Source organism: Dermochelys coriacea, chromosome 24 (assembly GCF_009764565.3).
Source record: "Dermochelys coriacea isolate rDerCor1 chromosome 24, rDerCor1.pri.v4, whole genome shotgun sequence".
In the NCBI taxonomy this organism is placed as follows: Eukaryota; Metazoa; Chordata; order Testudines; family Dermochelyidae; genus Dermochelys; species Dermochelys coriacea.
In genome coordinates this window covers 7,328,757-7,356,528 of record NC_050091.1, presented here as the reverse complement: position 1 = coordinate 7,356,528, position 27,772 = coordinate 7,328,757, and the positions used below count along the sequence as shown (strand labels likewise).

General features: G+C 46.2%; 1 protein-coding gene across 1 annotated transcript; it reads right to left on the bottom strand.

The window, feature by feature from the left end:
* Positions 1-1,201: 1,201 nt before the first annotated feature.
* On the bottom strand, positions 1,202-27,772 carry SETDB1 (SET domain bifurcated histone lysine methyltransferase 1). Its single transcript, XM_043502263.1, is given in 23 exon segments — positions 1,202-2,193; positions 3,224-3,312; positions 4,204-4,415; positions 5,075-5,240; positions 6,526-6,658; positions 7,210-7,238; positions 8,430-8,459; positions 8,462-9,051; positions 10,437-10,606; positions 11,982-12,098; positions 12,936-13,544; positions 13,976-14,134; positions 16,712-16,850; positions 17,332-17,500; positions 18,780-18,970; positions 19,428-19,501; positions 21,317-21,518; positions 22,983-23,153; positions 23,672-23,771; positions 24,036-24,073; positions 25,612-25,772; positions 26,527-26,743; positions 27,745-27,772. Coding segments are annotated over 23 exon segments (3,897 nt in total). The 5' UTR covers positions 27,758-27,772; the 3' UTR covers positions 1,202-2,075.

Genomic DNA, 27,772 nt, shown 5'->3' with positions numbered 1-27,772 from the left:
AAGTGCATCCCTTTGTAAAAGCAGTTTAGTTTAAGAGACCCTGACAAGGAAATCACTCAACCCCTTTGGATGTGCAGGGACTTGGACAGGCTACAGCGCCTACACCTGCGAAAAGAGGCCTGAAATTGCACATTTGCTTTAAGGAAAGGAGCCACTTTTAGCTTCACCTGCAGCCATAACCCTTTGGTCTTGGAAGGCTGAGACTGGCCCCTGAGAAACCCCATGAGCAGGTCAAAATAGATATTGCAGCAGCTCAAGCTTACTCCTGCCAGTGTCAGCTGGAGCCTAGCAATAGCTATTTGTCCCCACTAGCAGTCCATGCCTCCCTAGCTTAAGCTCTTCATGCAAACCTGCAGCTGCCACTAGATGCACCCATGTCTTTTACAAATGTTCTCTGAGCAGATATTTTTAGATTTGTTTCCATTGTGAGCTATGTGCCCTGGCATCTCTAGCCACAGGGAAAGCTGGATGAAGGAATTTGACACATACTCCCTGAGGAGGGTAGTTGTCATGCAAAGCTCTCAAAGATAGTGTGCCTTCACCTGGCACAGGGCAGGCAGAATAGCGTGCTAGAGTCCTGGCACTGTAGAAGACATTAGTCTATTTGATGAAGCTATAACTTAACCCTAGAACAATCCTCAGCTGTATAACTGAGCACCAGCCTCCTAAAACTGTAGTTTTGTATCCTTATTGCTTCCTCTACTGAGACAGGGTGAGAAAAGTTGGTCCCATTAAAATATTACCTCCCCTGCCTTGACACACCCTAGAACCAACATGGCTATTACAAAGGCTATTCCAGTTACAGCAAGTAACTGCCTTGTACCAGTTTTGGTCTGGCTTTATGGAAGCCTGTGAAGTTATGGGCCAGATTTAATCACACCTGCTTTGAGTATTTTATAAGCACTGGTAGGTGCTTCCTCCAGTTAAGTTTGATCTTATTCCCTCCATGCCCATATCATCTGGGAGCAGCTGTACAGAAGCCTTGCATGGTTCAAGCCATCATGGGCCTTAGCAGAGCCTTAAAGACTTGGGTTTGTTCACTAACCAACACGTGACTGGTGTTCTCAGTGTCCAAGTACTAGGCAAAATCCCATGTGCTTACTTCTGTTTACCCACTACCCCCCTCAATCTAAATCCAGTCCTGGAAGTGATGCTTTCCCAAAAGCAGGCCACCATCCACTTTCAAGTTCACGCTGTTCTGCAGGGTGGGGGTTTGTATTTTTTGTCAGTTTTTTTTAAGAAACTCATCCATTGCTTTCAACAGCAGACAGGTTTTTTTTTTACAACACAACTAGGTCAGAGAGGAAGACAGATCTCTCCTTTCTGCTGAACTCCTTGGTCTTCTGATTTAACTCCAACATTGGTTCACTCCCCCAGGGCCTTATAGCATGTTCAGCAATACCATGGGGAAATCCCAGTAAGGTTCCTGTAGTGGACAATCTACCCTTAGTGCCTCTAAAATGCTTCCCTTTGTCATTATTTCAACAAGAGGGCACCAATTCTAAAGTAGTTGCCTAGTTTTTTGGGGGATGGGGGATTTGACACAGACTTGTGCACAGTAGTGGCTGCAGGATGGCAAAGCAGGGGACCCTTCTGTACTGCCTGCCTAGTGTGTTTTGTGCCTGAATTGAGCTGTCACAATGACAGGTATTAAGTCTCTCTCAGCTAGCTGAATACCTGATTGTTGAGGCACCCTACCAAGGCAGAGATCCACAGCAAGTCAGTAGCTCGTTGGGAACCTTGCTGGCATTCCCAGCCCTCCGCACAAAGCCAAGCCACCCCTTCTGTGAGCCTGATCATGTTGTGGTCCATGCACTTGCAGGCATATTTTCAAGTGAACTGGGCAGCTCTATGTTACTGTCACCAGCTTTGTAACAGCTACAATGACAAACATGGTGTAATTAAAACAGCTCCAGCTGAAATACAGTACATCACCCTCACAGACAAAAGGTTGTGCAGGGAGGGTAGGGACAAGGCCTGTGGTTGAGAATCAGCTTTCCCCTGGCTCGGAAGCAGAGCTGTGGGGAATCCAGGGCCTGCAGCCCCTGTCCTTCACGGTGCGGGCACGAACACCGCTAGAGCAGCCTGCCTCGGCATTCGATAGCTCCACAGCAACATAGGAGCTCCTTGCCCTCCACGCTGCCCACCTCGTAGTTATAATCCCAGGTCAGCTCAGTCCCGGCTCGTATCCTCCTGAGAAGGAAGGGAGGCGAGCACGTTACTTAACTAGCAAAAGGGGATGCAGCCAGGAGATTAAGGGAGCCCTCAAGGAAATATGTGCATCTAGGCCAGCAGACACAGGGCAAAGCTTATGCCTGTTCAGTGGCAAGATCCGTGCCTTGCCAGTACCACCAGCCTCGCCAGAAGAGAAGCGTTTCACAAGCTTCGCAGGGAAGCAGCCAGTGTGACAAAGAGGTGGGTGGGGAGAGGGCGGGGTAGCCAGCGGCTATGGACCAAGACTGTTTCCCTGCTACGGCCAGAACATCACAGTGGTGCTGCGGTTGCTCTTTTTGGGAAGACCAGAAAGCGAAGGCTGGTCCAGTGCATTTCATTATAGGATTCAGAGGCAGGATGGTCTAGTGGTTAGAACCTTAACCTGTGACCCAAGAAACCTGGGTTCAATTCCTTGTTCTGCCAGGTCCCGGAGACTATTCTGGGCCTCAATCCTCATCTGTACAAGAGGCATAAAAGCCCTGTTCTATCTCCTTAAAGAGCTGAGGTGTGTATGTGCTACAGTAATCAAGGCCACAGAAGTACTTGAGAGATTAAGCTTCACAATCTGAAAGGTGCAATGTCACCTTTTCACCAACGATTAACTGGCCGCACCTTTTCCCCCAGAAGAGCGGAGAACTTGCAGCTCCCAGTTACTTTGGCAAGAGCTGGTGCTGCAGGCCCTGGGGGGGGGGGGGGGGGGAGACTTTCAAAGGCAGATGGGTGCCTAAACTACACCTTGTGACTTTGAAAGTCTCTTCATGAGCCACTTGTCCAAGTTCACAATGAGCCCAGGACTGAGCTAGGAAGAGAAAGCCAGAAGCCCTGATTCCCCAGTCCCAGGTCTAGTCACAAGACCACATTAGAAGCCTCATGGCATAAGCCAGTAGTACAACTTCTGAAGACCTCTTGCCTCCTGGTGAAGTTTTAAACCTCCTGAACCATCAGGAACTTAAAAGCAACGAGCAGTAGCCCGACAGCCAACAAAACTCCTCAGCATCAGATCACTTACTTGCTAGCGAAGAAGGCAACCCAAGGGAAACGGAGATCATGCGTGTCCACAAAGACATTCTGCACAAACAGATTGGGGCTGCAGCTATGCTGTAAAGGGACAAGAGAAGCCACTTTATGAACAGGCACTTGTGGCAGGCAGGGAACAAGCAGGCTGTGGGATGCAGTGTTTTTAAACAGGTAGATCAGTAAGTAAGCCACTGAGTCAGATTTAAGCCCACTGAAATACAGGTTACTATTTTCTTACCACATGCACTACATGGAATAAGTGCCAAGCTATCGCTTTAATAGGAAGTGACATTTACTCAAAGGAATGGCTTCTGTAGAATGTTCTGTCTTGTAATAGATAAAGAGCCTGTAGTGTCTGTATTGCGTGTATGTCACACAACCGCACTTAGCAGCCATCTTTAACTCTTGCATTTCCATCCCCCACCCAATATCAAGAACAAATACGCTCCATTGTGGAGCAGCTGCTTTGACAGGTTTCACTTCCTTGCTAAGCTGGTCTAGAGTCGAGCATAGAGCGACAAACAGAATCCCGTACAAACCTAAAGCAGACAAGCTGCAGGTTAATGTTCATCTTTAAATCATAGAACTAAAGGGCTGGGCAGGACCCTGGAGAGATCAAGTCCAGCACCCTCCACTGGGACAGCTCAGTAAAAGATGTTTGAAGCGACACCGAACTCAGTTCAGTCCCTAGTGGATAGGTGTTGACTTAATAGTCACCAGAACTGGCAGTCACTGGTCTCCCACCTAACTGTGTCAGCCAGAAGAAGAAACCCTCCGGGACAGGGCTGAAGTTTGAAGTATGGCAAATGGGGAACTTGATTCAGACCCACACGGATACCCAAGAGAAGTGAAACTCCTGTGCAACATTTGCTCAAATCAAACAGAAGCCGAGAGCCAGATAGCACTGTTGATGCTCCAAGAGGACAGATGCACAGCACTGCCAAGGAGAGCTCGCAAGAACAGGGAACTCACATTGAGGTAACGGCCGAGGTTCCCTTCGAGTTTGGCATCAATGATATAGCAGGACTCTTCGCCGTCATAAAACTGGCGGGTGTTTTTGCGCACGAGCATGTTCTCCCCCTTGTCAGCTGATGCCATATTGGTCGACTTTATGGCAATCCCGTGAGTCGATTTGAGGGCAAAACCTCGTGTGGACTTCACTGCCACTTGCCTTTTAATGGGACCTGCCAAACCAGAGAAATAATCACTGCGAGGTTTCCTCTCACTTCCTTAAAGGGGTCTAAGACAGTGACGGTACTTTAGCAGGTAGCTGAAATCAGTTCAACTCAACTAGCGCTGCCTGCTAACAAACTGTCCTGTTTCAACCAAGTCTCATGAACCATTCAGGATTCAGCTTCTAGAGCTGGGACAAAATCCTGAATCCTCTCTGAAGCAGAGACCCAGGGATCCTGGGCTCCCAGCTCAACGCCAGTCCATGCCCAGAAATCCACAGAAAAACAAATCGCTCTTTCTTCAGAATCTCAGGCCTAAAGTTTTCCAGACTGAGGAGTAATTTTGGGTGCCCACTGTAAGGGGCCTGATTTTCAGGAAGGGCCAATCACCCATCTGAAGTCAGGTCTCTTTAAAGCGTCTCAAGTTGGGCACCCAAAACCAGTCATTTTGAGAAACTCGATCAGAATTTAGTCTGTAGTCAGCTGCGCTGGGACCAGCGTAATATGTAGATACAGCTATTCTGCCCAGGGCACTGGAGACGTATTTATCACCACATTATCAACACCTCCCATTGCTTCTGAACACAGTTTCTTCTCCTGCATCTGCCCTCTGTACAGAGCTCCCTGTTCAATCCCGTTAGTCCTTCGCAAAATGCCACTGCTGCACCTACCTAGCCCGGAAGAGGAATTCTTTTTATCATCGATGTCCTCTTCCTCCGAGCCGGAGGAAATAGTCTGGATGTCATCACTATCATTCGTGTTGCCCTGCGCTTGTCCTGCTGTCGGCTGGCCATTCTCCCCCTCGCTGTCTGTGCTACTTGACAGTGTCAGCACATCCTGTAAACATGCACATGTACCAGCGTCTCAGAGAGGTTGCAATGCAGGCCCAAACCTTCTCCAGAATGCTGCTAAAGCCTTGGAGAGTATTAATTCCCCTTTCTCCAAGGAGCTGAGGCTAAATATTGTGCCCATCATCAACTATGAAAGCCCTTTCATTCATTAAAGCTTCTGATACCCTTGGAAAGTCATTTTAAATACACACGTGGAAAAGGCAGGAGCAGAACCCTGGGTCCAGGAACCCTGATGAACAGGGCTAGAGCCTTCAGAAAAATTTCTATAGCAACTTTTGGCTTGAAGACTATTTGAACAGGAAGGATTTTAGTCACCTCTGGGATGGTACGTGGCAGCTAATAGCGCAAAGCAGCACTACAGTCCACAGTTTATTAAATGGGAAAAGAATAATGTTCAGGTTGAAACTGCAGGGGGAAATTAGAGTAGTTAGTTACTGGTTAGTAACTCCAAGGTGGAATTTGGTCAGAACACTGGGAGGTAACATGCCTCCCCTTGCTGCATGAAATAAGTCTTTTAAATGACCACTAATGGTCAGAACTTTGGTTTCATCAACTTTTACAATAGCAACAAGGGCTGATTTGATTAGCTTCCTTTTTTATGTTCTGCAATTAGGAGTTAATGATGCAGAAAGTGTTTTGATTTAAAAAAACCCAAATTCAGTGCCCAATGTTGTATGAAATATGACACACACAAAGAGCTAAAGATCACAGAACACAAGTGGTTGTCGTGCGGCCTGGAGTGAACGATCTCTTACAAAAAGAAATAAGGAAGCGCCAAGATCCATCCATGCTCGCTGGAATTGCAAGAGATCAACCACATGGGATAGGTCTATCTGACCCGAACAGATGCTCAGTGTCCTAGGGGAAGGCATAAGGAAACCTATGGTCCCTGTCAATGTGCCCTGGGGACAATTCCTTCTTAACACTAATTCTGCAATCATCTGACCACCACGCATGGAAGAGTCCCCATAGCGGAGTCTCTCACCCCATTTAGACCAAGTCACTACAGTTGCTTTACCATAGCGAGCCAGAGCCTTCAAAACCCAAATACAGGTGCCTGCAATTCAAAGCAAACCCTGGAAAGATGTAACCCCAAGGAACTAGCAATCATAATCCACTGGACTGGGGGGTGGCTCTTAATCAGGCTGGAGCATGTAAAGCACTTGAGTTTAAAGAGGGCCTCACACCGCCTGCCTTTTGCAGTGCAAACCGAAAAGCCCACAAGACACAGGCCAGTCTTCAAAGATCAGGCCCTAAAGCACAATTCTTACGTCAGCTGCTTGCTGGGGAGGAGCCAAGTGCCTTTTGCTCTGATGCATGATAGTCTTGCTTGGTGGCCTCCGGATACCCTCGAGTTTCATAGGGCTTGGATTATAGCCATACACCTTGCCTGTCTCGGATGCTCTGGAGGAGGCAAGAACAAAACAAGTCACCCAGGCTGCTTCCTAGCCATCTCCCCCACCTGCCCCAGGAATACTCGGAAACACAGTGATGCCCAGGAGAGCTTCTAACACAAAACTGGAGAAGGTAAGAGACGCTCACACCTGACTGGTTTCAGAGTAGCAGCCATGTTAGTCTGTATTCGCAAAAAGAAAAGGAGGACTTGTGGCACCTTAGAGACTAACAAATTTATTAGAGCATAAGCTTTCGTGAGCTACAGCTCACTTCATCGGATGCATCACACCTGACTGTGTAACTTGCTAATCTAGCCAGTCCAGTTCCATGGCCTAACATGCAAGGGCTTCACCAGCCTCGGTAGTAATGCAGCAGCTTTTCCGGCTCCCTCTGTTGGCACGGAGCTGGTTTCTCTGTCAGCTACCATGGACCTCCCTTGCTGGCTGTACACAGAGGCTAGCTTAATTACCGGGGAGGCATCTACACGTGACAGTGATGATACCCAGAGAGCACTGGTAAACTGCAACGTTTCACTCAAATTCAAATATTTCATCACTTACAGCGAAAGCTTGTTTGGCTCTTCAGATTCCTACAAAGTGAAAAAAGCAAGAGACAGTTAACACCTCTTCTGCAGGCTGCATTTCGCTTTCTGTGACTATAGATCTAGCGTCTCAGAGACTTGAAGTACTGTAACCCACTAGCCATAAGACCCAGGTGCTATAAACAGAGACTCTTCTGGGGACTGGTTTCCACTGGATATACCTTCATCTGGGGCTTTCCAGCCTTCTACAAGGGCTTAAATTTTCAATCTCATTTCCATAAAGTCCACTGACGCTGCTCAGCACAGGTTTGGGCCTTAAATCTGTCCTCCAGGGGTTAAGTATCTTACAATAGGACACTTCACCTTCCCACAGGAGACTATTCCACAGTGCAACAGATCTCACTGTTAAGTCTTCCCTGCATTTTTCCCTTTCTTAATGTCATCCATTCCTTCGAGTAATAGCCCTTGGATCACTCCAGTCCCTCAATGCTTCTACCCTTCCTGTTAGTTGCCGCTTAGCCAAGTAATTAGGTATTATGTAAATTAGTACTTGGTCTTTGATACTTCTCTACTCAAAGCTGCAATTCCCTTGAATGAGTTTAACGTAGGAAGGATGATCTAGCACAGGGGTTCTCAACCTTTCTCTTTCCAAGGCCTCCGCAACATGCTATGCAATAACTGGTTTTCTGCATATAAAAGCCAGGGCCGGTGTTAGGGGGTAGCAAGCAGGGCAATTGCCTGGGGCCTTATGCCACAGGGGCCCCCATGAAGCTACATTGCTCAGGCTTCGGTTTCAGTCCAGGTGGCAGAGCTCAGGCCTGGGCTTCAACCTATGCAGCTGGCCCTGCTTGGCAGCCCCCCTGAAACCTCCTCAGGGCCCTGGTTGATCTAGCAGAGGGGGACACTGACCTGGGACTGAAGTCTTGGGTTCTATTCTGGCTCAGTGACAGCCTTCCAGCTTGACCCTGGGCACATCACTTGCCTTCTCTGCACCTGTTTTCCCACGCATGCAATCAGGAGAATGCTTCCCTACTTCACAGATACCAAGGCAAGGCCGGCTGTACAAAATGGCACTGTAGCCTAGCTGAACAAGCTTGGGATCCAGGAATACTACATGGCATGGCTGGTCCAGGCACTCCCCACCTCTGTACCTCATCTATAAAGAAGGGTGCTGATGCCCATCGCACCAACTGGGAATGCCATGTACTTAGAGATCACCCACAACAGCCTCTCTCTTACCTCCTTCTTCTGCATCTTTGAGTCTGCATCCAAGCCCCCCAAGGCACCGAGAAGGTGGAGGGCTTCTCTCGGTCACCCAGGACTTCCACTTTGCCTGCCTTGACCTCGCTGGCCTCAGTCATCTTGAACGAGGAGGCACTATCATTGTCCTGGAAGCTGTCCGACATGCTGTTGGAGCTCAGCCATGAGGCCACTTTGTTTTTGGAGGTCTCCTCAGACACAGGCAGTTTGCAGGCAGCGGTCACGGCGACCTCGTCGTGGCTGATCTGCCTGGTGAGGCCAGAGTCCTTGGAGGCTGTCTCAGACAGGCCATTCTCCTTCTGGCCCCGGGTCTGCCGGCGGGTAGCATAGCTGCGCCACACCGAGCTGGTGCTGAAATCCTCGTCCTTGCAGAAATTGTCGTCGGAGCTGTCCTCGTTGGACTCATCCTGCTCCTCGGTGCCGGTGTTCTCCTCCTCTTCGTCCTTCAGGTCCACGCCACTGCTGTCGGAGGAGCACTTGGCATCGCTTTCGTAGCCCTCCTTGAAGTTCTCCACGCTCTCAATGTGATCCAGGTTGGCGAAGTACTCGTCCCCCATCTCCAGCCCTTCTTTGTCAGCAAAGTCGTCCGTCAGGATTTTCCCTGGAAAATGAGCGCGGCCTGAACTTTAGTGAGTGTGTTACCCCTTCAACAGGAAACAGGCCTGGGTCTACTCCCAAGCTGTGCTCTGAAAACAAAGCAGGCTATGCCTGTGGCTAAGGCAAGGAGGGTTAAAACAGCTTGGTGTGCCTGAGATGACCCTGGTTGACCCCCAAATCAGGGAGCTGGAAGTATAACAGCTGAGTAAGGCTGGTGGAGAGTTTTCCACTGAAGCTATTTTTCATTGGATAATTGGGTTTGGACTCAAAAATTTAAGTGGAAAAAAAAGCATCTGGCTTCCATGGAAAAAAAATCAACTTTGTTAAAAAGGCAAACACCAGAAAACAGAAAACTTTTAATCTGAAATGCCACCACGAGGCTTCATAGGAGCTGCAGTTCAGGACCTTCATGTCCCTCTTCTCCTCTATATGCTGGGATCCCCAGAGGGACTACATCTGCCACAATGCAAGCACAAGCAAGAGAAGGGCCCATGGTGTCATGGAAAATAGTACAGCCAGGAAGCCCAGCTCACAGAGAGCGAGGGCTCTGAGGCACTGGGGCAGCATTTCCAATCTCCCTACTGCGGAGCTTCCCCAGCAGGTCACTGAAACAATCTAGCACTGGGTTGCCAATAATTGAGTGTTGATGTTGCTTCAGTGCTAGTTTCTTATACGAACTTGTGTTCTTGGCCTACATGAGTCCAGCAGGGAGAACCTAGACCTGTTTAAGGCCCTTTTTTTGTTTTGTTAAACCTATTGCACTTTAATGACTGCATGAAAGCCCTACCCAGCCAGGGATGCTCGGAAGAGAGGACTGATTAGCCAGAGCGTCCAGTCTCTATACTGGTGATGACATCTGGACTCATGTAGGCCAAGAACACAAGTTCGTATAAGAAACTAGCACTGAAGCAACATCAACACTCAATTATTGGCAACCCAGTGCTAGATTGTTAAACAAACAGGAAGCAGGTAGCTATGTATGTGCAATGCTGCTGAATTAATGCCACAAGGGAAGCCTTCGCTCTAGGCAAATGCTTCACTTCTCAATACTGGCATCGCAGTCTCCGTGGTTTCTGTATTTCCTTGTTTACGGGGAAAAGCAGGGATGAAACTGCAGTGCATCCTTAAATGAGTTTAACATTCACGCGAGGAGGTTTGTGACAATTCTGTTCACGTTTGAAGTTCTGTAAAAAGGAAGCCGGTGTCATTTTACATAAATATTTGTTTCGTTTAAGAAAGGGTAGTTTAGTATTTCTGTGACTGTTGGCGATAGCAGCCCAGTCTAGTAGGAGCAGACATTTCATAAGACAGATCTGTGTTAGTCGTGCCCAATTTAACCAAAGGACTTCCAGGTGGGTATTCAGTAACACTGCGGCATGGCAGCTGTACCTGCATAGATGCAGACGAAAGAGCCCTTGGCAATATCGTCAAGGCAGCGGATTCCCCAGCCTTTGTTCTGAGTCTTGAATAGCTGGAGTCTGACTTGGAGTCCATGTTGTACCAAGCGATTGGTGCACATGTTTGTATTGCATTTGCATCTCTTGTTACATTCATAGACTCTGGGAAAGGGAAAGCAGATGGTTATTGCTGCAAGTTTCAAAGCCCAGACTGAGCTCTTAAAAACCCACCAAACAAAGTAGAGACTAGGCCACTCCATTTGCCTGGTTTCCTTTTGAATCTTGCCATGTTATGTTAGCATTGCCTGAGTTTTGTGCATGTGATATTTTGACAAATGGGGAAATCCCAGCTTTCCCCTCTAGAGGGCACATAGTATTTGTATTGCTTGTTACAGAAACTGATATAAAACCCACTGAGGGTGGTTTTCCCAGCTGAAGAGCACTGGACCTATCCCTATTAGAGGTAGAAGTGGACAGAAGTCCAGACATAACCCTGCATCTGAAAGGAGTGTGCTTCTGCTGTGCAGAGAAAAAAATCGTTCAAAGTAAATCGCTTGCCATAAGATGTGAGTGATTTCTAGTGACGTACTGAAGGATTTGACACACTCCATGTAATAAGGCTGGATCGCTGTAGGATGAAATAATGCATAATTACTTTGGTGCAGAAGCCCCCTGCTTTCTCCAATGTGTTTGTGTTACTAATACCAATAAATAAATCAATCAGCAGTATATTGAAAATTCAGGGACAGCATTACTATAAAAATAAACCTTAACTGCAGTTGACCTGTCGGTCCACTACAATTTAGCAACTCTTCTATAGTACCTGAGTGCCTTCCATTAGAGCATTAAGCAATGTGACAGACGGTTCCCACTGATTGCATTCACCACATTCAGCAACATTTCAGTTCTGCAGTGAATCTGAAGCAGTCACAGAAAATCCAGCCGGCTGCATTTGAGTGCCACAGAAGCTGAACCCCTCCCTGGTGCCATGTGTAGGACCAATTTGCCATGGAGCCATAGCAATATCTTGGACTTGAACAGTCAAATCATCAGAGGTGCTCAAAGTGCTTTACAGCTAATTTCGTTTTGCAAGAACACACGAAAGGAAGAATTGCACTACTCCCACCTGGCAAGTGGGGAAGTTTTAGAGGCAGGTGGTACACTGGTTAGGATACTGGGACTCAGGAGACCCAGCTTCAATTCCCTGTTTCATCACAGATTTCCTTTGTGACTAGGTGCAAGTCACTTAAGCCCGTGCCTCAGTTTCCCCATCTGTAAAATAGGAATGATGTAATGCCCTATTTGTGGGGTTGGGTTTTTTTTTTGTTGAGAATAACTACATTAAAATTGTGAGGTATTCGGTAACTACAGTGATGAGAGTCAGACATGTCTTGTCAAATGCCAAGAGTTAGCCAAAGAGCCAGGAATACAAACCAGGAGTTCCGATGTGTACGACTAGCTCTGCAATATGTTGTCAGACTGGCCATATTGGTCTCAGAAATCCAGCTTAACAAAAGCACAGTGCCACTCTACTCACCCGGTCGGGAGGCATTCCTCCAGCCTCTTGTGCTGGTAGCCAGAATTGGGGTTGATCTGCCCACCGGGGGTGCAGCCTGTTGCTTGGACTGTCAGCTGGTGGCAGGCACATTTAGATCTGAAGTCACAAAGCGCCCCCCCCCCCCAAAAAAGATTTATTTTACAAGAGAAGTCACACCTTTCAAATCACATACAAGTGACGGGGTATGAACATTTGGGACTCTGCCAAAAGCAGGACTCTCGCTATACGGTGCCACAGCACGTCACTTTGAGCCCCCCATCCCCAACTTACTCTGATGGCAGGTTACCATCAAACACTGGCTTGCAACAGAGCCCCGGTCCTGCTGCAGTGGCACAGATGACTTGAGCCACACTGCAGAGCCAATTTTTACCCCAAACATTTAACACTGCTTCCCCAAAGGAGCAGCGGTTGCAGGACACTAGCCAAGAGCCATCCTGAGGCAGTGGGATCAGAGCCATAATCTGAGACCTTGGTATGTGCAAAAGAAATTAGAACAAGCAAAATGCTACTGTGGGAACCCCACGCTCAATCAGCGGAGGGCCACCAACCCTAACCTGCATCCGCACCAGGGGAAACAATTTGAGACAACTGGAAGAAATAGGTGGATTTTAGAATACTTGGGAATCGGCTGAGAAACGGTAACTTAAGTCTCAACCTTACGACAGCAGTGCCACTGCCACACTTTTATTATAAAGCATTGCCCCTGCTGCTGCAGTGAATTGGGAGGCTCCAGCCAAGTACCCTAGAACTGGGGACAGTGTTCTCCATGGGGAGCCCTGGCCTCCGAGATTTGCTTCCTTACCACCCCCCCCATATACTATGTGCAACCGAGTCAGGAGCTGCTAACATTCAGGCCATGCAGCATGGCCTACTTGCAGAACCTTTCCTCAACGCGCAGCCCAGAGACGTGAGGAACTGCACAGAGTCACCTACTTGTCTCTGCAGCCATCTTTACAGTCGCAGCCCACGAGGAACTCCCAGCCAGTGTTGATGTAGACTCCTTTCCCTGGGATGCGCTCCTTGCTATAAGCCACCTGTGGAGGAGGGGTAGTGTCTATCTCATTGACGCAGGACAGCGGCACGTCCTCCTTGCCTTTGGTGATGTCTGCAATGTAGTAGAAGGGCTTGTAGGGCTGGAATTTGCGGTCCACCAGCACGTAGGGGTCTAGGCAGAACATCTCCAGGAAGAGGAAGTCACAGTCCGTCTCGAAGATGTAGCGCTCAATCTCCTGCATGGTGCGCAGGCACAGCCCGCACGGCGTCTTGTAGATGACGTGGAAGCCCATCTTGCGGTTGACGCGGCGGCGGGCAGTCATGCGCCGGAAGTCGTAGAGAAGCGGGATGAGAAGGGGGTTCTTGCTGCGGTACTGGTCGCTCCGGATGGGACGGACCCGTGACAGGCAGGTGTAGCTGCAGACGTGGGGCAGGTAAAAGAGCTTCTCCATCGGAGCCCGGTACGAGGGCTCATTGGGCACCCGGTCCATCATGCCGTGAAATGGCTGCACCGTGCTGCTGCCTGGCTGGCCACTGGAATAGCTTCCACTGGAGAGAGATAGATAGCAAAGAAGATACACTAAGGATCCTCCCCCCTGGAGAAAAGCAACACTAACAGCTTGATTTGGCACATGAAGCCCTCCTCAGAGACAACGTAAGATAGGCTCCCTAGGGAAGCACCACTGACTACACTGAGCAAAAAGCCACAGGGAATAGGGGGATGACCCTACGGTGACTGAGGAGGGACAAGATTTTCAACTCTGTAGTGGGAGCTGCCTAGGACCCCTTCACCATTGTAAAGAGAGAACAGGTCTTTTCATTATTAGTATTACCACAGCACTTAAGAGCCCTGGTCATGGACCAGAACCCTAACGTGCTAGGCGCTGTATAAACAGCGCACATTCTCATGTAAAATATGCACGAGCCTAGGGATTCTGCAGCATGCATATTAAAGGGAAACCAGACTAGGGCTTGCTTACCGATATTGCTGGTTCACTGCAGCTTTCCCCATCGGAGGAGTTTCACTTAGGACAGGAGAAACAGGTGAAGAGTGTCCAGACCCCACAGAGCCAGGACGGAAGGATGTGCTTTTCTTGGCCACTTGCTTTCTGGACTGAGCCAGCTGACTTTCGGGGCTTCTATATAAAGGAAGAAGAACGGTGCACGATTTCAAGACTAGATGCTCTCATGGGTGGCAGGGATTAACAATCAGAACCTGGCACCTAAAACACTATGAAAATTTGTGATCCTGCCTCCCACCACAGCAGAGCTCAGCCTGCTGCTGTCTGCCAGAAACAAACTCAAGAAAAGATTTTCTGTGTGATGGTATGATTCGTTCAACTCAATAGGTTGCATACACTGTAGGGATCCCAGCTTGAATATAAAAACTACATTTAAAAAATGTTGGCATTCAGGGGATTTCTGGGGAGTGGGGCAGGTGCTTGAGAATATAATACTAATTTCAGGCGTTTCAGAGAAACCTGGACAGCTGAAGATCCGTGGGCTGGCAGACAAAAAGCAGAGCCCTTGGGATATGTATTGGTGGCACTTTTCAGCACAATGAGAAATTAAAAAAAAAAAAAAAAAAAGTGTTCCAGTTGTAATGCTCTCCTTACCATATCAGTTAGCAGCAAGAATGAGGGGAATATAGGTCTCCTCTCTATATTGAGCTGCGTGAATCAATTACAAAAGGGAAGCCCAACTGCTGAGTGAAGTAGAATATCTATACTGGAAGATGCCGGGTGCTCAGAAGAGCGCAATTAAGTCTCATTCTTTGCAGAGATGATGGCAATTTCCAATCCAAATTACACACTGACTGACAGAACACACTACATGTGAAACCAACCATTGTATGTTAAACATTGGGGGGGAAGGGGGCAGAGGGGCTACATTTACATAAAACAAGTTCTAAAATCCAGGACCAAGAGAAATGTTTGTGAACACTTAAATTCAGGGGAAAATGGCCTGAAGAAGAGATTGTTACCCTGCAGCACTTGCAATCCCAACACTGTGACATTGCATAAGAACCTGAAAGTGAAAGACTAGAAATCAAGACTAGGCAACGTCAGTGAACTAGGAGTACACAAGACACCAAGGCAAAGATGCCATTCTTTCAGTTTTAATAATCTTAATCATAATCTTAAAAGACTTTACTAGTAGGATTTTTTAACCCAACCATGTCCCTTTGAAAAGCAGCAATGCTCAAAGTACGGAGTCTGTTTTTAGTTTATACTAGAAGCTATCGTCTTTGCAGCAGTTTGCCGCACTAAAGGCAAAGGGGCTTAGAACAACAGCTGTAGTCCAAACCACTTGTCTGCAACTATGTGCTTTGAAGACAGGATTTTAAAAAAAAAAAAAAAAAAAAAAAAGATTTAAGATCCCAGAGTGTCTTGCAGCCACAGCAATGACTGTTCTAGAACAGAAGAGTGCAGATCAGACAGCTAGAGGGAGTCTGTATCTTGTAGTTTAGCGTAATAGACTTCTATCAGTCTATGGGTAGTGCTGCTGTTTATCATTCCTGTAGCCTCCTCAGTTAGAGTTACTTCAATAGCAGCAAAGAAGTCTCGATCTTGTTCTGAGGATGTGGCCCTGGGAGTGGAGAATGAGAAGCCAAATTCTGTGTTCTTGAAAGGTGGAGAGGACACCACTTGGGAGTAGGACTCACCTTGGCTACGAAAAGAGGAAGAATGAAACTACAGCTTGGATTCACGAGCCTTGAGAAAGCATTAGGGTTAGAGTGGCGTGGAGGGGGCATTTACCAGTTGGCCACTATGTTCAGGGCAGAAGGATTTGTATTACACTGGCTTTCGGGACTACAGGCAGCGGCACAGACTGTGTTACTTGCATGCTGCTATGTCTGGAAAGAATCTCGGGTATAATGTTCGACTTGCTGCACTGGTTCACCACAGCTCGGGCACTTCTTATCTTCCTTTTCCCCATGCAAAGTGGCACAGTCATAGCAGAAGACATGTAGGCAGGGTATCATGCGTCCATAAATTCTGATGGGAAATCCACAGTGGTGACAAAAGTGAACAGGGACAGTATCTTTTTCTCCTAGGAAGTTTATCTTGAAGTCCCAATACACATGCTCAGGAAATCTTGCATTCTCCAACCCACAATCTCCATTGCAATGTTGCTTCTCTCCTTCGTCAAGTCCTCCTCCGGCACTAGGCTGTGCCTCTGACAGTGTCCAACTCGTGCCTCTTGCGGCGGAAGCTGTGTGTTGGATTTTGTTGGAGATTGGCTTGATCAGGTCTGATCCGTGACCATCAAGACCAACCAATGATTCTGAATTCTCAGTGCCTTGTAAGTCAGTGAGGTCCATGAGCTGGTCAGTCCAAGTTGAGGAATGCAAAGCAGCAGGGGGCCAATGCCTGGATCGTGACATGAGGGAGTAATTCAGAGAAGCAACAAACTTTGTAACTTGGAAATATATCAAGTGTGAAGCATTAGGATTGAACAAGGACAAGAAGCTTTACTTAATGGATACTGTGCTGTCAGCCTCCCCGCCCGAGGTACTCATCCATCAGCCTTTATCTACCATCTCCCCACAATGGAATTAAAACAATCGTGCAACCAAGAAATAAGCCAAGTGATGGAAGAAACCCACGCCAGAAGACTCCTTCCCACAGGAAGGGATGGAGCCAGTAACAACTAAGAACTGAAGATATTTGGTGTAGCAGAGAGAAAAAGCAGAGAATTAATAGGATACTTACTCCATCTCAGCAGGCTGTGGGGAAACAGACGGTGCAGCTAGAGACATTGCTTGGATTTGTTCTATAGGTTTAAACTGAGTGCTGGTTCCTGTTAATTCTTGCGTGTACTGTACTACAGGCCCTTTGCTCCTCACAGCACCTGGTGGAAGAGAGAATCTCTACTTCAGCCAAAGATTGGTGCATTAATTAACTACGTGATATTGGTAGATTCCAGTTACCGCTCACAGAAAAATGTGCAATTGAATTGTGAACAAGAGATTGTTAAACAATCCAATCTATTCTTTGGAAGGACTTCAGACAGACAACCACAGCTCTGAATATCTAGCACATAGCAACGTTGCAGCTAGTGGGAGAGGCGTAGACTCAAGAAAGGTTAAGTCCACATTAGCAAAGTTAAGACAGCAAGAATCCAATTTTCTAGTGCTGCAAGACACCGGTGTTGCCAATTCTCTCCAAAAGACTGGACTCGTAATGCAACTAATGTCCTTGCCAAGTCTTTAAACTAGCGAATGATGGGGCAATCTTGTAGCCCTGATTTGGTCAAAGCTTCCATAGGAGTCCTGCCTGAGAAAGCAGTTTAGATTTGTGCCCTGAGACAGATACTTGGGGGAGGGACATACCAACATTGGGACGAGTCCTCATCTGCCCTCCTTGTTTCTTTTCCAGAGTGGAGGCCGTTGAGGTTTTCATGCTGAACATAGGCTCCAGACGTGTGGAACCGCGGTAAATCCATTCGCAGCGTTTGTCGTCCTGTGGCAGAGAGAACATTGTAACATTCACAGCATCTGCCTGAGATTCAAGACAAGAAGTGTGTGTTCAAGATTTGAAGTATATATTAAAAGAGTGCATGAATGTTACACTGTGGAAATAGCGTATTAAAACTCAGAATTTAAAAGTCATAGTGCACAGTGTGCTCTGAATCACACAACAGGACAAGTCAGTCAAACACGTGCAGAAGAGCATGTGCTCTAGAGGCACTGGATGTACAATACAGAATAGAGAGGGTGAGATTTTTACAGCTAGAAAGGGAGGGCGCCGGCACTAGTTAGGAGACTCATGCAAAAGAAAGGTAGAAGATGGCAAAAAGATATAGTAAGGAGAGGGAGTAAGGATTGCGTTCTGAAAGGGAGGACTAGGAGCTTCCATTTAACTGATGGCCTTGCAGCTAAAGCACTGGATTGGTACCCATGAGACCTAGGTTCTATTTCCAGCTCTGCCACCAACTCCTTGGGTGATGCCGGGCAAGTAATCTCCCTGAGTCTCCGTTCCAAGAACAATACTTTGTTGCCTTAAAAGGTGTTTAAAGGATAAATTGGTTAGTGTTTACCACCAGGATTTCACATACTATGGAGCCCACACAATACCTAGATAAGCATGGAAAGAGACAAGAAATCAGGGAAGGGAGTTAAGCAGAGGGAGGGGTAGGGAACAGTAGTGTTTACTTTCTGTACTAGGACAGCAAGACTATCACTTAAGCTTCTAGTCAGTTTCACACCAGTTCTCTCACACTAGCACAGTGCTCTTATGTTTGGATTCAGGAGGGTGCTGGGAGGGGTTTACAGTCAGAAAGAAGCCAAAACAAAGAACTTCCCATAGACCATTAAGAAAGAAAGAAACAAACTTGTATTATCTATTTCAATTTGAACATACACATCTATCCGATACAGAACCTAAAAATTAGACATTTTTAGGAGCACTTATGTGACCTAGGAGCCAAAGTCATTTTTGAAAACAGGACTTGAGTGCTTTGGAAAATTTGACCCACTCTCATTTTAAATAAAGTCTCTCGGGTGGCATCTCCAAGTCAACCTACAGCTATCAGACCATATTCCATGCAGAACAGAGGAACTGCCAGCCTGGATCAGAGCTGAGGCCCATTTAATCCAGTATCCCATTTCTAACCATGGTCAGTAACCAAAACACCTTTTAAGTCACTTCCCATGGCAAGGAAGCTCATTTTGTCCGTCCTGACCTACTGGAGAAGGGAAGTCTCAGCCCCCGATTGGAAACATCTCAGCAAAATAAACCCAACCTTCCCCCATTCCAGGGGTAGGGAATGCTTTCATACCAGGAAGAGGATTTTGACTAGACTGCCATCCACTTCCTCCACTCTGGATTTCCACCAGGTCCCTTCCCATTCTGTTTTAATCAGCTGGCCGCTCTTCAGCAATACCATGGGACGGTTTGGGTAGGCACTGATGTACTCCTCTATGAAATCACGACAGGAAACATCTTCTATGTCTTCCCAGGTCTTCTTTACTATTAGGAAAGGAAAAAAGGGGAGAAGGCTTTTACAAAAGACCTTCTCTGCAGCCTCTCCGGTGATATTCCAGATGGATTTTAGGTAAAACAGACAAATCAACAAAGACAGTCTAAAAGACAATGAGGGATCATAGAGTGATTACTGTAGTGCAAATATTTATAATCAAAAATAAATATAAAGTGAGCAATGTACACTTCGTATTCTGTGTTGTAAATTTAAATCAATATATTTGAAAAAGTAGAAAACATCCAAAAATATTTAAATAAATGGTATTCTATTATTGTTTAACAGTGCGATTAATCACGATTAATTTTAATCCCTTGACAGCCCTAGTAACATTTGATTGTTACGTTCTGCAGCTTCTTGTGCACAGCAAATCTTTCCAACGCTAGGACAGAACCCAGCTAGAGCCCTAGCAAAGCACAGAAGTGTGCAAACAAACGGAGAACTCACATGGCCTGCAGATCGGGTACAGCTCTGACTGAGTGACGTAAGAAGCATAGCCATCATCGAAGAAGATCAGGAACCTGGAAAAAGATGTTGCAAAGGGGACATGTATTTAATACGGCTATGAAGCTGCCTTATGTGATGAGAGTAGCGTTCATGAATGTAGCTGAAGACACCTCACCCACAGTCTGTTTGTATTACCGTAGTGCCTCGGAGCCCAAGTCATAGCCCATTGTGCTAAGCAATGTACAGACACATAACAAAGAGATGGCATCTCCCGAGAGAGTTTACAATCAAAGTTATCCGATACTTCCACTTCTTCTCCATGGATCGGAACAGTGGAGATATTACACTACAAGGGAATCCTTCCCACTTAGCTTCAGGGGCTGTGGAAAGGAGAAGCAGCGCTTCCTTAAGAGAGGCTCCAAAGATTCCCCAGCAGCAAGGAGCAACAGCAGGGCAGGGATCCCAGCCAGGACTTCTTTCCAGCCTCGGATATGAGCATGGCAGAGAGAGGATCCACCCTCCCATTCAACAGTACAAAGCTCTCTGCCTCAAACCACAAGGGGCAAGAGCAGAAGAAGCTGCAGCCGCTCCCACAGACAGGGTTCACTCCCCAGAGGCGAAAAGCACCAACCAGCAGCACCTCTGCACCCTTGAAACACTGACATCAGAGCGTGTGCTCCACAACGGATTGATGGCCTACAAGTGGCATCCCATCCCTAAACAGAGCATGCACCCAGGAGGGAGGAGTTTATTTTCTAGGCAGTTCGGGTAAGCAGAGGGGCAGTTAGAAATAGTTTGTGTTTGCGGAGGAGGAGGGGAGAACAAAACCAAACAGGAACCAATCCCTGGAATCACTTTTTCTGGGGGCCTGGGGTATTGAGATTATAGGGGCTATGGATTTATAGAGTGGATCATGGTAGCTGTTTAATGGTATACAGTAACAGTAACACTACACAACAGTTTTAGGACAACAGCATCTAGTTGAAGTTATATTACAAAAAGATCACTGATCACCTATAAAATAAGTTGTATTTTCTATATAGCCTCTGAACGCAGTTAATTTTAGATAGTTAACTATTTGTTGCACACAGCTTTCAACCATCAGGAATTTATGACAGAGCCATGTTTGAGGGACAAAGGGAGTTTTGTTTTTTCCCCTCAACCATATTTGGAAGAACGAACCCTGCCTAGTTAGATGTAGATTTATGTACCCTGTTTTAAGCCTACAGTGTCTTTTCCTTAGGGCTTCTCAAGGGAAATGATACTTGTAATGCTGCTGGTCGTTAATATTTCCATGGCCTATATTTCGCATCATAGTGTTTTAGGGCAACAGTTGCTTTGGGCTGCGTGGAGACCAAGGGTATGTCTACACTGCAAAAAGGTGTGTTATTAACTTGGGTTCGCTAATCTAGGTTAAAAACCAATACTGAAGACACAGCAACTCATCTTAACAGATCAAGTTAAGGCTTATAGGGAGCATGGGGTTGGACTTTAGCAACTAACTCAAGTTAAAAGCTGAATTGCCATGTCTTCACTGTTAGTTAACCCGGGTTAGCTAACCTGCATTAAGGACATTAAGTGTAGACATACCCTAACTCCTAGACCCTGTAGCAAGAGGGTCATGGCATTAGCAGGTGCGATTTGACTCTCTCAGAAGAAAGTTGCACACAGAATAGCAATTCTGACTGCATGATTAGTGGGATGGGAATGCTTCTCAGGCGATTCAGCATCAAAGATCCAAACCACTTCACTAAAAAGCTGGTTCGCCCAAATTCACAACAAGGTTTAGAATCCGAGACAACGCCTCAACTTCACTATAGTCTTACTATTCTACATATACTGCTCCCGAGACTGGGACCACCACTATGGAGGAGAAGGTTGTTTAATACCTCAGTTTATTCTTCATGTTTGGCGTTTCGGCCACGATGCCAGCATAGAGCCAGACTTGATTCCCATCTTTGTATTTGGCCACAACCCGGCTTCCGACGTAGAGTTTCTCGGCAGAGGGATGATAGTCGTACGCAATGTGATTGCCAGAAAGCAAACTCTTCCCTTTGTTGTCGAATTTCACTTTGAACTTCTTACCAGCACCTGAAAGGTGTTTTAAAGAGGACTATGGTCAGTGAGAACCACATCACTTCACACTAACATCCCACTACCAAAAAGAACGTCAGATTAGATTATAAAGCAAGAAGTAACCATTGCAATCATCCGGTCTGACTTCCTGCATAAATTACAATCATGGGACTTCCCTGTATTAATTATCCTTTGAACTACAACATATCTTTCAGCAAAAACATCCATTCAAGTCTATGAGCCAAGATAGAAACAATTAAAACGAGTTTAATTCAGAAGATTACTAGAAAGACCACATCATTTATCATCCCTAGTTAGAATATTTTGCATTTATCCAGTATCTTTTCATCCAATGATGTAAAAGCACCTACAACCGTTCAACCTTGGCACCCCAGTGAGACACACAAGTATTGTACCCTTTTACACGGGGGGAAAACAGCACAACAGTGAGGAGATGCGATTTGCCCCACCATCCACTCCATGATAAAACAGGGACTAGAATGCAGGAAATCTTGATGAAACTCCTGTTTTAAATAGAGAGCCCTTGTTACCTCCAAGTGCTTTTGCAAATATCGGAACACACACTTATTCCATTACTACTGTTAGTTCAACTGCAGGAACAGTTCTAGTAGTAAAAACTAAACAGAAGTTTGGGGAAAATATAAACCCTCCTGCTTCAGAATATAAAGACAACCTCCAATGGGGGTCAGGAAGAAACTTTCCCTGGCGCCCGACTATCCCACATCTGCCTCCTGCAGTGTTTCTCTTGCATCTTCCTCTGAAACAGCTAGTCAGTATCAGAGACAGGTCCCGTGAATAGATGGATGAATATTCTGGTCTGGTATAGTAATTCCTATATTCCTAACAGCATAGTTCTGCCATCTCAAGGACACAAGTTCTTAAGAGAGGAAAGATTCCAGAGTCTGGCCAACCCTGAGCTAAGCTAAAACAGAAGGTTCAGGTACCTTCCTCAACATCAGGTATTAGCAACAAGAAAACATTAAATAAACCAGTAGATCGGCACCAATCTTTATACTCCTCCTCACCCGAAACAGGCTGCTCTGATCCACAGTTGGTGAGGAGAGCAAAGGACTATGTATTGAAACTCAAATATACAATCTCTTAATCTGAAGGAAAGATAGGATGGCCCTAAGGATATGAAGAGCTCAGATAAGGTTTTGTGCAGCTGCATGTCACCATAAGATAGCAAGTTCAAAACCAGGCCAGATGAGAGTGTAGTTGCCATGGCAACATACAATACGCTGGCCACTGCAAGTCAAATAAGATGGTAGTCCAAATCTAGTTGACAAGGCCACATGGCAGTAAACTGCATTGCTACTCCCCTTGCTGTACTTGTTCTGCGCACGGAAGATTGCCAACCTAGCACATGTTGGTCACTAAATTCACAATGACGCTTAGCATGTTGCATTCACCTCGAGACACCGCTGGCTAGTTTACAGCCAAGACTGTGGGACTCACCTACTGCCTGGATTGCAATCAAAATTCCTTTGTGCCACGTCTTGGTCCTCTTTTTGCCTAGGATACGCATACCAACCACCAGGTCACCATCATTGCTGAGGTCACCCCCAGCAAGCGCAGAGCTCACCTGCTGGGATGCGCCAACAGAGCTCGGTGGAGAGGATAGCCCATCTGTCAAGTAGAGAACATTTTTCAAAGCAAACTTCTTACCTGTGTAACCAAAAACCACTTCATCTTAGAGCTGGACGAGCTAGAAATCTCATTAGCTTTCCACCATTTATACTATTTCACTCAGCCTAAGCTAGTTAGTTTCACTTTCAGGTTCTCACGCTCCAGCTCAGCGATGTTTGGGTGGCAAACCCTGCAGGGTTAGGTGTAAACTAAGCCATTTTAACAAAAAACAGAGTGTTATGAAGTGTTGATATTTCTATTAGGGTTTGGAAAAGATTGTCAAGACACAAAACCTAAACTTGGGGCACAAACCACCTGACAGTTCCTTCAAGCGGACAAGTAGCAAAGAAGAGACTATGGTCTTTCTGTAACATTCTAGAGGTGGATTATTGCAATCCTCCCAACTACTTTCTATCTCAGAACAGCCTTGACCTGTCTTTGGTTGAGATAAAAGGCCTGGGCCACCTGGTTACGCTAGTAATGGGACAGCCCTCTCATTCTCTTACACACAAACACACCTTTTTGCAGGTCCTGGGCATTTGTTTTTTTGTTAACAGCTTCCATAAATTTCTGAACATCTTGGGCAGACTTCCTCATCGCAGCCATGGCTTCTCGAAGCTACAGGGAGGGAAGAAGGAGGTAGAAATGAAAATACTTTTCAATATAAATTTTTTTTTTTGAGGGGTTGCTACTTCAACATGATAAATTTGTCCTACAAGTTTCTCAAGGCAGCATGATGAAGTTCAACAAAATGTAAGATTGGCAGCTCTCCAGAGCAAGCAGTACGTTTTTTAAATGTTTGCCCAGCACCTAGCACAACCGCACCCTGATTGCTACTTGTAATACAAGAACGCATTACAAAACAAGTCTTTTCCAACTCACCAGCGTCTGATCCTTTGAGATTCTGTTACTTGTTTCACCTATATTTAAATGAAAGAAAACAGAAAAAGCACTTGAAGCTTGGAACTGATGCTGGAAAAGAGTCTAAATCAGACCACAACCTCCTCCTGCCAAGACACCAAAGTAAATCGAAGGGGGCAGAGGAAAACATCCATTCCAAAAGGAGAAATATAATTTAGAGTACAATTCTTTTACAAATTTATTAGAAGATCCACTCTCTTAAGCCAAAGATTTACATTGGTCATTAGAGTGGGCCACTTAAGACAAGTTTCACAGTTCCCATGAAATGCAGCCACCTCTGAGGTGAAAGGCACCATTACAGAGGGATAATTGGCACACAAGCATTGCGGTCAACAGGCAAGAGAAAGTTTTGGGGTGGAAGACCTGAACAGGCCTTAACACTTAAGAGCTACAGAATGTTTAAAATCTATGCAGGTCATCCAGAATCTTAACTTGTAAGGACTCTCCCAAGAAATACACGAATCTTAATAAAAAGAACAGGAGTACTTGTGGCACCTTAGAGACTAATGAATTTATTTGAGCATAAGCTTTCATGGGCTACAGCCCACTTCATTGGATGCATAGAATGGAACATATAGTAAGATTATATATATATTACACACACACACACACACACACACACACACACACCCCCCATGAAAAGGTGGAAGTAGCCATACCAACTGTAAGAGGCTAATTAATTAAGATGAGCTATTATTAGCAGGAGAAAAAAAAATTTTTGTAGTGATAATCAAGATGTCCCATTTAGACAGTTGACAAGAAGGTGTGAGGATACTTAACATGGGGAAATAGATTCAATACGTGTAATGACCCAGCCACTCCCAGTCTCTATTGGAACTCATTTTATATACCTAAGAATGACTGGAGGGACATGCCAATTCTTCTAGGGTTAAAACATGTAGTTCCAAGAAGTCCTGCTATTTCAAAACTGAGGCTTATACCACTAAGCCATCCCTCTTCAAACAGGAAGTCCTTATAAACAGAATCTCAGGATAACCGAAGGCCACAGCTTGAGCATGCACAACACCTAGTGATTTCAATGGGAGCTGTTAGTGCTCAGGATCTCAGCCCATGACCCAAATTTTACCTCATTTTTTGAGAGAGGATTCCCTAGGATCTCATCCCATTTCATCCTCCTTCTTCCCCACCAGAAAGCTGTGCTTTGGGATGGGTTAACTAGCCCATCTGGCTGTTGAGTGCTGGATGCAGCTTATCTACACTACTCCTGAGAGAGCATGAGAATGGGGAGGGTAGTGTCATTTGAGAGCTTCCCAATTTAACTCCTTTCAATTCCAGGAACAAATACACTGACTTTGCAAGTACCACTCTTTATTACACTTCGCACAGACTCCATGGGAGTCTCCATCTGGTCCTCCACAGACCGAGGAACAATGGTCCTAATGCATATTCTTGAGGATGCTCCGTCACCAACTCCTTATTACCCTTCTTATTCTTTCCAGGGATACATTTTCATCTCCCCAACCCTTCACCAACCCACTCCCCAACGTCATATGGAACACTGAACTGCGCTTCCAACCCGAATCAATACTCATAACATCGTCGTCATCCTCATCTGGGATTTCGATCACTTCCATCGGCTTGGAAGCTGAGTCCTCATCTTCAGAGCTGCTCTCACGATACTGAAGGCCCAGCTTGGAGTAGAGATCTTTTACCAGTATCTCGCATTTACCAATGGCTCTGCAGCGTATTGGGCGAAAAGAGGGGCAGAGAGAAAGCTCCAAGATGAGTACAGCTGTACCCCACCCCTCCCAGAAGGAGGAGAAAGTTTTGCACAGCAGTACCTGCTACATTAAGGGGCTACTCAGCAGTTACTGCCATCACTAACACTAAGCAGAACTGTGACTTCACTTCAGTAAACAAATCATAATTAGGGGTTGGACAAACTTTAACTTGAAGGACTCAAAGCCACTACAGAACGTGGCTTCTTCGCACGACATACACACACACACACACACACACAGATACTTAACCACACAAAGTTAGTGAACACTTCCGAAAACTTGCCTACACATCACACTGCAAAATCAGTGGTAGAGATGGAAATAGAACCTGAGGGCTTGTCTACGCTACCGCATGGGGTTGATCTAAGATACACAACTTCAGCTACGTGAATAGCGTAGCTGAAGTTGACATACTTAGATCTACTTACCACGGTGTCTTCGCTGTGGTAAGTCGACAACTGATGCTCTCCCGTCGACTTTGCTTGCGCTCCTCCTTCTGGTGGAGTACCAGAGTCGACAGGAGAGTGGTCAGCGGTTGATATATCGTGTCTATACTAGACTAGACACAATAAATTGACCCCCGCTGGATTGATCACTGCCCACCAAGCCGGTCAAGGCCCGAAACCCAATTCCGTGTTCCAGAATGCTCCTTTTTGCTACCTCCACTAACTCACTGTTCAACACAAAGCTGCCACTACAAGTGTGCCCACCTTGAAGCATCATTGAAGAGCTGGTCGACATATGCCACTTCTGCTTCTTTCTGTTCCACGCTCTTTTCCAGCTCTTCCAGCTGCTGTTTCCGCTGCTTCACACACTCAAACTTCTCCAGCTCCTCATCAATGAATTGCTGGAGCTCTTCCATAGAGATCCCTAACTCTTCCATCACTTCTTGCTGCAACTCCGTTACTTCCAGAGAATCCATTTTTGCTAAAACCAAAGCAATAAAGAAATATGAGACAACATGTAAGGTTTCAAGGTTTTCCTCACAAACTCTGTAAGCCAGAGCCTAAGTATTTTACCATTATACTCTCCTGACTGTAGCAAAAAGCCTCATAAGCATACGAACATTAGAACATAAAAGCAGCCGTAGTGGGTCAAACCAAAGGTCCATCTAGCCCAGTATCCCATCTTCCAACAGTGGCCAATGCCAGGTGCCCCAGAGGGAACGAACAGAACAGGTAACCGTCAAATGATCTATCCCCAACAGGTGCACATGAACTGGTGCTTAACTTGAGTTGACTGAACGTAGAGATGGAATCAATAAAATGTTCAACATAATTTCAAATATCATGCCTTCTTCTCAAAAGAAGAAGCTACACAGAATACGACTATTCAGAATGCTGCTTCCAATACACCAGCAACAGAGTAGGAAGCAGGAACACAAAGCTAGTTTTTCCAGGTAATCTTGTTTTGTTTATACAGAACCTTTCAACTGAAGTATCTACATTTTGGTTTGCTGGAAGTGGTTGTAAATGAATCAGGGGGCTGAGGGGCCCTAAAACATCTAGAATTTCAGTTTGGACAAATTCTCCAAGCCTTCTGAATTTTCAAAGTTTACACCTCGCCATCCTTCCCCTAACAACCCCCAGCAATCCCCCTCATAGCCATCTGAGACACTGCTGGGCTCACTCCCATGCTAACACACGTTCTACCTGCCTAACCAAAGACAAAAAGACAACATAACCCTTCGGTTGGCATCCAAAACCCCCAGCCTACATACATGAAAATAACCCAAGACTGCCCCCTACACATCCATCCACGTAGAGAACATGGATCACAACAGCATCTAGATACCGGCCCCCAGTTCCCCAGCCACAGAGCCATCCCTCCATCCCAGAACACCTGTCTTTCCCCTCTGCCATCCCCTTTCCTTTGCCACTTCCTGGCTCCAGCCACCTTCTCGTTACTTCCCTGACTCTCCTGCTTACCCCCTGGTCCCATGGCTCCGGCCTCCCC